The following is a 12814-nucleotide window of genomic DNA, read 5'->3' as shown; positions in this document are numbered from 1 at the left end:
ACCAAGGTATAATTCCCTGCCACCTTTCAGTAAACAAAGCTTGCTTTTGTTTAAACTTGGGAAAACAAATGAAACAACTTTCTTTGTTTTGTTTTGTTTTTTTTTGTTTTTTTTAACCACTTAAAAACACTCATGGAGCAGAGCGTGTAGTGAAGAGTTTCAAATTCTGCATTAGCATTCTCTGGCTTTAGCACTGGATTGACCTTTGCAGCACAGATTCACAAAGCCTGAAGCAAGCTCCTTCTTTGTTCCATTGATTTGCAGACTGCATGAGAGGCAGCGTATATACAGTAGCTCCTCCAGTAGCACTAAAATGTTTGTCAAAGAGGCCTGTTGGCCTGACAAGGTCACCGCATCTTAGCAGTGCTTCTTTTGAAGGCTTCTTACATATGAGTTATATTCTTTCTTGCCACCTTTATAGCCTAAACATAAAAGCTTATCAGCAGGTCTGTGTAGGCCTTTGAGGTAGCATAACATATATTAGAGTCAATTGATTGCGTGTTTACAGCTGTCTGCTGTTTGCGGAAGCCCTGAAGTCTTTTTCTGAAACAAATTTCCACCTCATTTATTTTTTACTGCCACATCTAAAACTACAAAACAACTGAAATGTTTTATATAATCAATTTTTCCCGAGTTCCCTCCCTCGAAAACATTCTTTCCCCAGGCTTTTCTACATTTTGGAGGTGCTGTGGTTGATTAAGATGAAACATATGAGTTCATTGGCTCACAGTTAGCTTGTTATACCAAGTTCAACCACCAGGTGAATCATGAATGAGTAATAGTGTTGGCTCAATACAGCTTTTGCTTTACTAACACTAACACCAATACTAAAACCTTCAGTATCATTCATCAGATTTTTCTTCTTTCTTGCTTTAAAGTAAGTTTAACAGGCATGTCGTGTAATCGCTTTCTGCAGGCCCTTTAGTGGCAATTCCTCCAGCATAGTGGAAATCAACTGAGATATGTTTAATTAATGTTACCAAACTAAATATTTCCCCCGCAATTCTACGTCTGTTATCAGATTAACTCACATTGTTGACTCTCTGTGTGTGAAATTTTGCATTGAGCTGCTAGCGAGCAATGAGGGCTGAAAGGGGGGGGTGAGAACCCCCTCCTGTGACAGCAACTTTTACATGTCCACAAAGACAACCGTGCAGAGATAAAATGGACAGTGCAGCTTTGTTGACGTGATAAATTAAGATGGCATTTAAACAAGCGCTCTAATAAATCTTGACTTGCTTGTTCACTTACAAAGACTACAAATCTAGTCTGTCCTAGTCTAGTCTGTATCCACTACAAACTTTAGTTACTGATCCTATTTCAACTTTGGTAGCCTACTGCTGGCCTGTGCACCAAAATGTTTTAAGTACAGCTCCTTTTTGGGTTATTTTTGCTTCATCTCCTCATCGTTCACCGACAAAGCTTCTACAATGATTCTATCAAAACATCTGTAAAGCTGCATGTCAGGAATGTATGACTACGCACAAGAAAGAAAGTGTTCTTAAGTCCTTAAATGTAGTGGACTTGGCTATGCTAGTAAAAATCTCCATCAGGTTTGCTTGTATTCCCTTCGTCAAACAGTTATTAATAGCTGTGATCAAATGTCTGCAGTACCTTGATGAGCATGAAAACTGATCTATCAAACAGTCAAGACCTTTGCATGTTGTCTATTGCATTTTATCAGTGACACTCCGGTTTACCGCTGCTTTCAGGAGAACTGGAGGAGACAGAGGAGGTTAAAACCCGAATACATCTGAAATTTGACCAGGAGCTTTCAAACGTTTGCACGTGACAGGAGGTTCTGCCGAACATTATCACAACTTAACACAAATTATGACCAAGTTAGCCTATGGTTAGCAAGTTATTCCCTGATGTATTTTCATGTTATGCTACCAGTGCACCTTTACAGTAGAGAGAAAATGTGCTTTGAAGGCAAGAAATTGAAAACCAGTTCCACTAAAACATTTACCTGTACCTGTTTTTCATACACGGCATCAGAAAAACAACAGGGTAGAAATTCAGCTCACATTTCTTTTTCACCTTTTTCCTGCAGGGCTTGTGTAGCTGTTTGATATTTGATGTGCGTTTGTAAAGATGCCTCTTGCTGTCTAAAAAGTGCACAGTGGGAAGGCTTTACATAATGCATTACACAATATCATGACCGCTTCAATTTAGATCTACCTCAAATGCACACAGTGCACCACTATGGCAGTCGATTGCAAATTTATTGCAGATTGTTTTCTAGTTGGGCTCTGTTGTGTTTCAAGGACATGAAATTAAATAAACTGGCTGCTGTTGAAATGTTCTGTTTTAGCCCTCAGGGGTTTGTGACTATGGGCACAGAGGGAACGTTTACAATTAAGCTTTTTGTGTACAGGCGCAAATGTTTTTAACTTCAATACATCTTAAAGGCGAATTCTCCAGCACCAGTTTCTAAAAACATATCAATTTTGAATATAAACTGGTGGTTGAGATGTAAACAATGTCATTCAGAGTGGTTTGATGTGAAATGGGTCGTTATAGAGAGACTCAGGTTTCTGTACAGTGGTGATGATGGGAACCAGGGGTCACCACGTCTACAACACACATATAGCCACTTTATTCATTAGCCAAAATAAGCAGTAAACCTTAAAAAAATGAAGTTTTTTTTCTTTGGAGACATTTTACCTTATAATATCCTGCATGTAACCTTTCACTGTAAATGGATGTTATATAATATGTTTTAGATAAGAACCTTCTCAAAACTATCAATGTTTCAGACATCAGGCAGCACATTTTTAGCCATTTCATGTAATAACGTTTTGTGAGGGAAGCATTAAACTCTTCAGCGGTCTGGTTCCTATCACCACCACTGTAAACTATTCTGACTCAGTAAGTTTCTCTAGAATGGAATATTTCGCATATATTTTCCCTGTAATGAATGAGATCTGAAACTAAGTCATTTTGCAGCATTCCTGTTGGTCCATTCATGATGTTGACACACTGTAAAGGGCAGCTGGTGCTTTCAAATGGTGTAAAAACTTGAAAGAAATGATATGACAACAGCATTAAACCATCTGCTCAGTCTAACACTTTTCATTTTTTTCCCTCATAGCTGTGTATGAACAGTCATGTGAGGCTTATAAACACCTGGGAAGATCTTCGGACCTGTACTGGATTGACCCCGATGGCAGCGGATCTCTAGGACCCTTCAAAGTCATCTGCAACATGACAGGTAAGTCATAAAAATCTTAACAGTATGAAAGGGAACATATCATGGAAAACTGAAATTGGCCAGTCTGTATATGGAAAACTGCAAAAACAGCCCATTTCAAAATGTGTTTGGGTTGTATACAGTGCACAAGTCAGAGCCCACCCTTCATTTATTTCATGTTTATGCCAAAACAGCCATTAAGTACACGTTAATCATTTTTCAGTATCAGGAAAAGAGCGGAAAACATATATTTACCAGAAAAATTTTATATTTTTAAATTTTATATTTTTAAATATAATATTTTCAGTATTTAGTGCATCCACTCTTTGCTTTATTACAGCTTCCATTTTTTCAGTACACTTCCTTTCAGTTTTTCAGATATATTTGTATGGATATTTTGCATGTGAGTCTTAGAAGTTTCTTTTTCACACAATCCAGACAACCCCCGAACACTCGGCTGGCCAGTTCATTGTACATTAAGAGTGCCAGCAGTAACAAAAACATGAATCATGGTGGTGTTTGGTACATAAACCTTGAGAAATGAAAAGTGTCAGATAAACTGTAGAATAGGGGCGCTTTAATACAGTGCATTATTTAAAAAAACTGTATTCATTAGTTTTCAGTTCAGTCTCACTGCATAATACTGGTTTCTGATATGCATTTAATTCACATTAATTAAATACCCCGAGGTTTACTTTGTATTAGCGCGCCATATGAGAAATCGCTCAGAGACCAGCTCACAGTGTTTAAATAAGGCATGCTCTTTACCCGAGGCACCTTCCTCTAGAGAAAACTACAAACATTTCCATTCCTAAGCCAACTCGCGAGATTCAAGAGAGGCACACCATCCCTTCTCTGGCCAAACATTTGCTTTAACATCGCAGCCCATTTGTTTCCAAGGCAACCTGGCTCCGTTACGCTGCGCCAATCTTGGACTACAGTGTTAAAAGTCCCGGTAGTCCAAACAAACATCAAATGTGAAATAAGTCATTTACAGAAATCGGGCATGTGTGGATATCAGCACATGAAATGCTGAAATGCTATCAGTTTGGGCCAGGCCCGAAGTCTTCTAACAGCCTGAAAAATCCCCTGCGCTAATGCGATGGGCAGCAGAGATGCCAATTAAATGAAAGTGGCTTTGCAAATTCAAACAGATAGAGAGTTTCTTGAACTTTATTCCTGAGAGAGTGCACGGGAACATGCAGAAATTTTAGTCAGAACTTGAAAGACATCCACAACAAAACGCATCAGAGAGTATAATCCTTTAATGTGTTGAATTTGTAACGGCTGTGAATCACCACTTATATTCACTAAACCATGATTCAGTTTTGAGAAGAAATGCTCCTTCAACATGAAGTAGTGAACATTGCCCCAATGTTTTTATTATTAACTCAGATTTGTAGAGTTATTATAGCTGTGAATTTGATATACAATTTGTATTTATGTAATTATGTAATGAATTACATTCTGAAACCCCCTTAAACCCCCAGACTGCTGCAGGTGGAGCACGCCTAGCTGTTTTTAGAGCCCCACAGCCTCACAGCTTGAGGGTGCATCAGAAAACTATAGAAAACCATGCAAAACCTGACAGATATTTGAACTACCTCACTCGCGATAACACAATCTCGAGTTGCCAGTATAAACAAAGTGAAACAACTCATAAGTAATTATTTTTTGAAAGTGAAAGAGTTAATATAGGAAGGAGCAGAGGTGATGATGACTCGATGGCAGGTCAGGGTGGTGGGAGGAGGAGGGATTGCCCACTAAGATATTAGTTAGTATTGGTTAGCTGGTTAGTATAGTTTTTTTTCTTTTTGCTGAAATTTAGCAGCGCAACCAAACATCAGCAAGCCACTACTCTTTTATTAAAGATTATGAAAAACAAGAACTGTCTTTTGAATGAAAGGCCACAACGAGTGAGCATGGACATGAACGAACCAGGTAAAAGGTCCATTTTGATATCAGGTCGACTTTAAGTTGGAGGCTTTCTGCTTCTGGTATGTTCATATTCAAAGTAGTGGTAACTGGTAGAGCTGTAGTCACCTAGCGATTTTCTGCCTGTCATATGAAAAGCTGTGCTGAGTAATGGAGTTCTTACGTTTTATATGGGAAATGGAGAGAGACAGGCAGATTTGTCACTTGCTGTGTGAAAATACCTTGTAGTAACTAAGCAGTTATGTGAGGTCATCAATTCTCTCTAGTTATGGTAGTTACAACCTAGAAGAAGGTTAGTTGGTGGTTGTCCTCACTATAGAAATGTCTTTGGGACATGATGCTTCCTAGAAGGCCCATTCAACCTATAACCAGGCCACCCCAAAAATTGAAATCTATCCACACCACTACACTGGACGTACATGAGGTGTGAGTTGAATGTTTAGAATCTGCACTTTTCACACTTTTCTCTGCTTGTTTCTATGAGCTATGAGTCAGAAATAATTTAGCAGAAAATATGAAGAGGTGCTTCAAGGTGTTTTCACCATAGGGAGTCTAGGAGGGTTAATTACGAGGCAGGTTTTACAGAGTGGTGTGTGTGACAACTGCTGCATGACAACCTGGAAACACTTGTTGTGGCTTTGTGTGTTTAGAGGATAAGGTGTGGACGACGGTGGTGAACAACCTGCCGGCTCAGACATCAGTGACTGGCTCCAGCAGAGAGCGGCGCACAGTGCTGCAGCTGAACTATAGCGCCACCATGGAGCAGATTAGTGCCATTACCAGCAGCGCAGAACACTGTGAACAGCACGTCGCATACAGCTGCCGCATGTCACGCCTGCTCAACACACCAGGTATGAAAATTAAAAAGCTCATTGCTTTTTCGTTTTTGTGCTTTTCAGCAGGTTCTGCCTGTAACACCAACGAGATGCTCCTGACTTTGTAATAATAATAATAATAAGTTGAACTTATATAGCGCCTTTACACAAAACCCAAGGTCGCTTTACAAAATGCATATCACATTACACAAGACCCGAGGAAGATGCAGGAGAAAAATGAAGGAGAAAAAGATGAGATTTCAATAAAGATTTGAAGTGAGAAAGAGAAGAGGTAGAGCGAAGAGAGAGGCAGAGAGTTCCAGAGCAAGGGGGCCGCAACACTGAAGGAACGACCACCCATAGAGCTGAGCCTGAACCTAGGGGCCACTAGAAGGCCTGCTTCCGAAGACCTGAGGTTACGAGTGGGCTTGTAGGGTATTAGAAGGTCGAGTAAGTATGCAGGAGCCAGGCCATGAAGTGCCTTGAATGTGAGAAGTAGAATTTTATAGCGAATACGTAAAGTAATGGGCAGCCAATGAAGTCTCTGAAGAACAGAAGTAAAGTGCTCAGATTTTTTAGTGTATGTGAGAATCCGTGCTGCAGAATTTTGCACTATTTGTAACAACCTAAGTGACTTAGCGGGGAGCCCATAGAGCAATGAGTTACAATAGTCCAGGCGAGAAGTAACAAAAGCATGGACCAGAGACTCAGCTGCAGCCGGGGACAGTAAAGGACGGATACGTGAAATATTGCGAAGGTGGAAAAATGCCGACCTAGACAGAGACTTGATGTGCGGTTCAAAAGACAAAGAAGGGTCAAAAAGAACACCTAGGTTTCGGACAGTGACAGATGGAGTGATTGTAATATCATTTACAGTGAGAGCAAGATTTTTGAGAGCGTTAACAGTGGACTTGGAGCCAGTGACTATAAACTTGGTTTTGTGTGCATTTAAAGAAAGAAAATTTGCCCTAAGCCAGGAGTTCAGGTCAATAAGACATCATTGTAAAATGCTTTGTATAAAAAACTTTGCTTTGAAAGTTCATTTCTGGGCTCACGAGTGGCACAACCATCTAAGCGTTGGCCCTATCATCAGGAGATCGCGAGTTTGATCCCTGGTGATGCTACAGACATCCGTAGCCAGGAATCCTAGAGAGCACAATTGGCCTTGCACTCTCTACTAGATATGAGGTTTTCTTCTGACAGCAGCGAATATACACACAGAGCATTACATATGTTAGTACACACACACATTTATATATACTATGTAATACAGGATGTAGTTGTTGTTGTTATTTGTTTATTTTATATGTTTATTATTATTACACATGAAGTTACTGAAAAGTTTTTTGGCGCAGTGCCATGAAAGAACCATTTTTAAAGTGAGATCTGTGAATGTAAATAGCCTTGGAAGAACCTTAGTTCTTGGAAGAACCCTTACATTGGAATCAAACCTTTACATTGTTCAAACCTTTAAAAGGTTCTTCACACCCACAAATCTCTTTTTCCAACATGATTTTGGAACCAGAAGTTGTTCTTTGAAGGAAATTAAAGTGTAAGTGCTCATGTACTTATGTACTTAGCGTATGTGCAAAAGTATCTGGAAAGTCCTTCTAATGAGTGAATTTACTTTAAGAAAGTAAGGAGTTACATTGCTACAGATACATGTGTTCAATTGCACAGCTCTATATAAAAGCATTGACCAGTGAAATGGGATGATCTGAAGCAGCTGCACGAGCCTCAGATCACTATGCCCAATGCCAACTGGGTTGTGGGGCAGTGGAACTGTGTTCTGTGGAGTGATGGAGCTCCATCCGATACCTTTGGGATGAGCTGGAGTGGATCTAGAACTGATTACCAAACATCAGTACCTGACCTCACTAATGTTCTTGTGGCTGAATGCAATAAAATCCTCACCGCAATGTTTAAACATCTAGTCCAAAGCCTTCAGAGAAGAGTAGAGGCAGTTACTGCAGCAGAGACAAACTCCATATTAATACCCTTGATGGTGAGCAGGAGTCTACAGACCTGTGGAAATATAGTGTGTGTGTATTATACATATTCTTATTACATATAGATACTAGATTGTGCTAGAGCGTGCTTTCAACTGTATTAAAGGGAGCATATGGGATTACATATGGATAATGTGGTGCTGAGTGCTCCTATGTGGATTATAGGGATTTTGCTGTGTCTTCATGGTGCACAGTCATGTTATAGGATTAACACTACTGTGCTATCTGTGTATTCAGCAACATAAAGGTGAAATTTTTTCTGTTTTTGTAGGTTGGAAGGCTTAAAGCTGGACCGTGCTCATTGTGTATGGCTTATACAGATGTACTGTTGTTGTGATTTGGAATAGGGCTAGTGAAGAGAAGGATCTGAAGTTATTATCACTGGTTTTGCTGGTTTTGCTTTTATAGATCAACAGTATGCATTCAAAATGACTTGAAATAGCTAAATCTATGTTCAGTGTATAAAAGATGTAATATAACCTTAATTTAATGCTGCAGTATAAATAATTAAAGAAAAACGGAGACCCTTTATGAGAATGGAGACCCTTTATGAGAATAGGGCTTTCACTGTTTTCTCTGTTTCTGTCTTCAGTCTTAGTTGATAATATGTCAGATTTATGGAAACACAATTTATAGTTTTTCCAGTATTTCATAAGTAGGCAATGATAATGGGTGATGGAAGGTATTTGTTTCACTGGTATGCCAGAAGTTTTGAATGTTCAAGTTTGAACGTATAAAACATGCCAACAGGATGTTTCCCTCATCTCCTGCTGTGTAGTCGGTTACAGTCTGAGTCAGAGGTCGGAAACATGCAGCTCTGGAGCTGCATTCAACACTTTTTCTGCCCTGTTGCGGCTCCACAGCAGAACTAGATTTTTATGTAACAAGAAAATAATCCTTTGCAGTAAAATAAAGCTCTGCTGATTATTCTAACAGTTTTAACAATAAATGATCTTAAAAACTTCTAATTCACCTTTTAACCCTGAAGGTTGACATGCAGATTGTTGGTCACAACAGTAACAACTACAATCTTGTCTAGTTAGTAGATAGACAAAAAGGCAAAGAGAGAGATTTAAGACGAACATTGATCATTCACAGATGGACAGAATTATATTTGCGTTTATAATCCCTCAAGCTGGTTTCCTGATACGTTTAATCTGCAACAAGAAACTGTCGAAGACTAAAATTCTCATTCACTAGCTTTCTATTCAAATTCTCCAGTTCCACCTTAAATAGTGAAGCAGTGTTGGCGCCTCAAGCACCGTTTAAAGTGGAATGGGAAATTTGGAACAAGAAGCTGGTGAATGAGAAGCTGACTTTAGCCTCATAAGAAGTAGAACGTTGAGAGACATTTTACAAGAAACTACTCTACTTTAGTGAAAATGTTTCCTGCTGGAGATGTGAGAAAAGCAGCTATAGAAGAGCAAAGTGAGTCTGCATTTCCATGTATATTATATTTTTAGCCTATACTCGTACTACTGGGACATATTTACAGCCAGGATGGTAAAATGGGCATAAAATGATGTGGCTCCCAAGTTGGTTTAATTTTAGTTGAAAGGTCAAAATGGCTCATTTGGTTTGCTGACCACTGGTCTGAGTTAATGTTATTCCAGGTTGTTATTGACTCAAGTGTCAGACTGTGGCTCTATAATATAGACAGATTTTTTTAGGTTTATTTAAAAAAATTCTCTGTACAGGCCAAGCAGGTTGTAGTTTATTGTGTTTGCTATGGTACCATTAGCTAGTTATGTAGCTAACATGAACACAATATTAGCCTAAACACTAGCTATAGAAAAAGCGTAATATTGTAGTGCTTACACTTACACGTGCATGGGCACTCGCCCACTCCAGGACACAGTAGTGTGGTGATAGCTTGTGTCCATTTCAGCCATGAGTTTGACCAACCAAGCTCACTGGCTAGTTCAACCATCACACATATAACTCTGTAGAGCTTTAAGATGATGTTGAAACAGGCTAATTACAGCTGAATGGACAGTTTCAGACCATAACAGAGGGTCTATGAGATATGCTTGTGAACTAAACACACACACACACAGTTCACCCACCATAATTTGCCATAAGCATGTACGCTAGCAGCTACATAAGGTTTTTATGCTAATTTTCAAAATTTGCATATCATAAATGAACAGACAACATGGTCACAAAAGAAAGTGCCAGAAACTTCTACACTACTGACACTGCTAACGTCTCAGCTGTCGCTTACTTCAGTTCCAGACTTTGGCTTTATAATGCTGCCAGATGCTTTACCCCTCCTCTTTTCTCCTCCTTTTTCTCTCTTTCTACAGCCATGATCATTTATTTATTTACTGTTTCTTGCTGTTACTTGTGCTGTCTGTGTCGGCCGCCATCCCCTGGCGCTCCAGCAGCCTACTTTCTGACTACGGAAGCAATACCAATTTGCAGTGTGCCACTGTGGGGCAGGGTGCTGATGCTAATCTATTAATGGGCATGCAGGGACCGGCTCCCCTGCTCCTGTTGCTAATCTGGCTGTGGAGAATTCTTCTCCCCTTAGCCACTAAAGCCCTTCTCCCTGTGGACCTTTCAGTCTGTCCGTATTCTTCATCTTAACCAATTTGTGTGCTTTCTGCTGCAGCATCATCATCATCATCCAATGTTGAGGTAACACCTACTATACTGTACATGCTAACGGTGAATGTAAGCCGGTAGCATTAGTTAGCATGGCATCATTTGCAACTTTAGCATTATAGACTACATCTTTTTTAATCTGTGCTGTATCAGGCAATATGAGCTGTTAAAGAAACAACTCAACCATATGCTAATGTTGCTAACAATAAACATAAGCAGCTAGCGACCCGTTAGTAATGTGTCATTTTCCTAATCCTAATTGTTGGCGAATCAGTTTCATTCATTGTTAGCAACTTTTTTAAAGACTAGTTGTTTTGAATACGAGATGGTAAAAGTACATAAAAATAACTTGTTAAATAAACAGACTTTATGGCAAATGCCAATCAAGTACAGTAGTATTCATTTTAGCCTAGCCTTGCTGTCGTAACAAAACCTGGTATCTTCACAATGGTAACTTTACAGGAGAACGAAAAACATGTTTATGGTTTAATATAATTCTTAATGTACAAGTTTATTTTGAATATTTTTGGACCACGTTACAAGTTACTACTTAAAGATGTATAATTCCTGCTGAAGAAACCAGCACAGACCAGCATGCATGTTGGTCTAATGTGGTTTATGCTTGCTTATGCTGGTCTGATGTTGGTTTAGTTGGTCACCTAATAGGGTCATGTTGGTTGACCAGCTTACTAGCATCAAAAACACAACTTATGCTGGTTTTGCTGGTGACCAGCCATATTAGCTTCCAAAATACAACGTGTAGCTGTTCGTTTAAAGACAAGTATCTCCAAAATGGAAACACCACAGAAGTAGTAGAAGTTGGTTAATGTGAAGAGATTTTATTCAAAGAAATCTTGGAGAACCTCTATTGGCCAATCTTCATTAAACACAAAATAAAGGACCACTGATGTGCTCAAATTATGCAGAAAACTAATAATCACACAAAAATGGGTACAATATGCTGGTTTTGTTGGTGACCAGCAATGTTGATTATGCTTATGCTGGTTTTCTAGCAGGGATTGCGTTGCAATAGATGATATGCTGATGTTTCAATGCTATTTTTTTCATTATCACTTTGTGAGTAGCTTAGACTATTGTTATTAGCATGTATGCTCACATCTACATTGAAGGTAAAATGTGCATTCATACGACATATTTCCATCCAGTAAAAACAAACAGCTTATCATTACTTGTAACGAAACCTCATATCTCCAAAATGGTAACATAACAGGAGAAGGCAGTCATTTTTGCTCTGTTTGAATGTAGGTTAATGTAATTGTGCATACAAGTTGCAAATAAAAAATGCAATTGCAATCTATGTTGACATTTTCAGTTTAAAAGCCCACCCAACAAAATCTAAATCAATTTGTTGCTATTCAGGTGAGTCCCCATGCACTATTACATGACCAGTGCACTGGAATGTAAACTACTATTATATGTTGCTATGTTTATAGTTAATGCTTCGTAAATAACTTGCTGATCTAGTGAGATATATCAGACTGTTAGTAGCATGTATGTGACAACATTGTTAAATGAAGGTGAATTATTTGTGCCACACATTTCTGTTCAGTGAAATACAGAAGAGTCAGCATATCATTCATATTGTGGCAAAACCTCATTTCTACAAAATGATAACTTTGCAGGAGAAGGACGTTCTTATTTTTAATGTAATAAGATTTTATTTTAATGTAATATGATGTATTGTGGACACAGTTTAAAGTGAAGTGCTTTTTCAAATGGTGCAGAAGAAATCAGAAACAATGGGCTACCATATCTTTAAGTGCATACAGGTCAGAATGAGGTCAGAATGGGCCAGTTTACATTGCCAAGTGTGCAGTGATTACCAATACAGCTTTGTAATGTATGACCTGGCTTACCAAATATTTCACCATATTAGCTCGGAAAAGCCGGTACCGATAATCGATGTTTTCATTATTGCACGTCTCCCCCGGCCTGCAGTGGCCATCAATTTGTGTCCGTTTTCCATGTTGTTGTTGCTTTGTGGAGCATAACTTTTCTAATGCACATATGCTGTGTGCAGAGGACACAGATTTGTCTTGAAAATGAAGGTTTTTAATCACTTGAACTCGCCTATTGACAGAGCTGTTAGTATGCCAACTAATAATGAGATTTATCTGTGCGTTGAGCGTTGTTGTGTGACTTCCTGTTGACTTTCCCCCTCTGAGCGCTGATTATTCTGAAGTCACCCATGGAGGCTGCGGTGGATAATGAGAACAAATCCATTAGTGTGTCCG

The 12814-nt window shown here is 39.0% G+C and overlaps 1 protein-coding gene across 1 annotated transcript in view; it reads left to right on the top strand.

Annotated features, from left to right (window-relative positions):
• Window positions 1-12814, top strand: part of cntnap2a (contactin associated protein 2a) — a 655370-nt gene that overhangs the window by 401504 nt on the left and 241052 nt on the right. Inside the window, exons 12-13 of the mRNA XM_017717995.2 lie at window positions 3095-3214; window positions 5779-5979. Of these exons, the coding sequence (XP_017573484.2) occupies window positions 3095-3214; window positions 5779-5979 (321 nt within the window). The remainder of the gene's footprint in view (window positions 1-3094; window positions 3215-5778; window positions 5980-12814) is intronic.

This window comes from Pygocentrus nattereri, chromosome 24 (genome assembly GCF_015220715.1).
Source record: "Pygocentrus nattereri isolate fPygNat1 chromosome 24, fPygNat1.pri, whole genome shotgun sequence".
In the NCBI taxonomy this organism is placed as follows: Eukaryota; Metazoa; Chordata; class Actinopteri; order Characiformes; family Serrasalmidae; genus Pygocentrus; species Pygocentrus nattereri.
The sequence above is the reverse complement of the archived record's forward strand: the minus strand, read 5'-3'. Positions and strand labels throughout refer to the sequence as shown.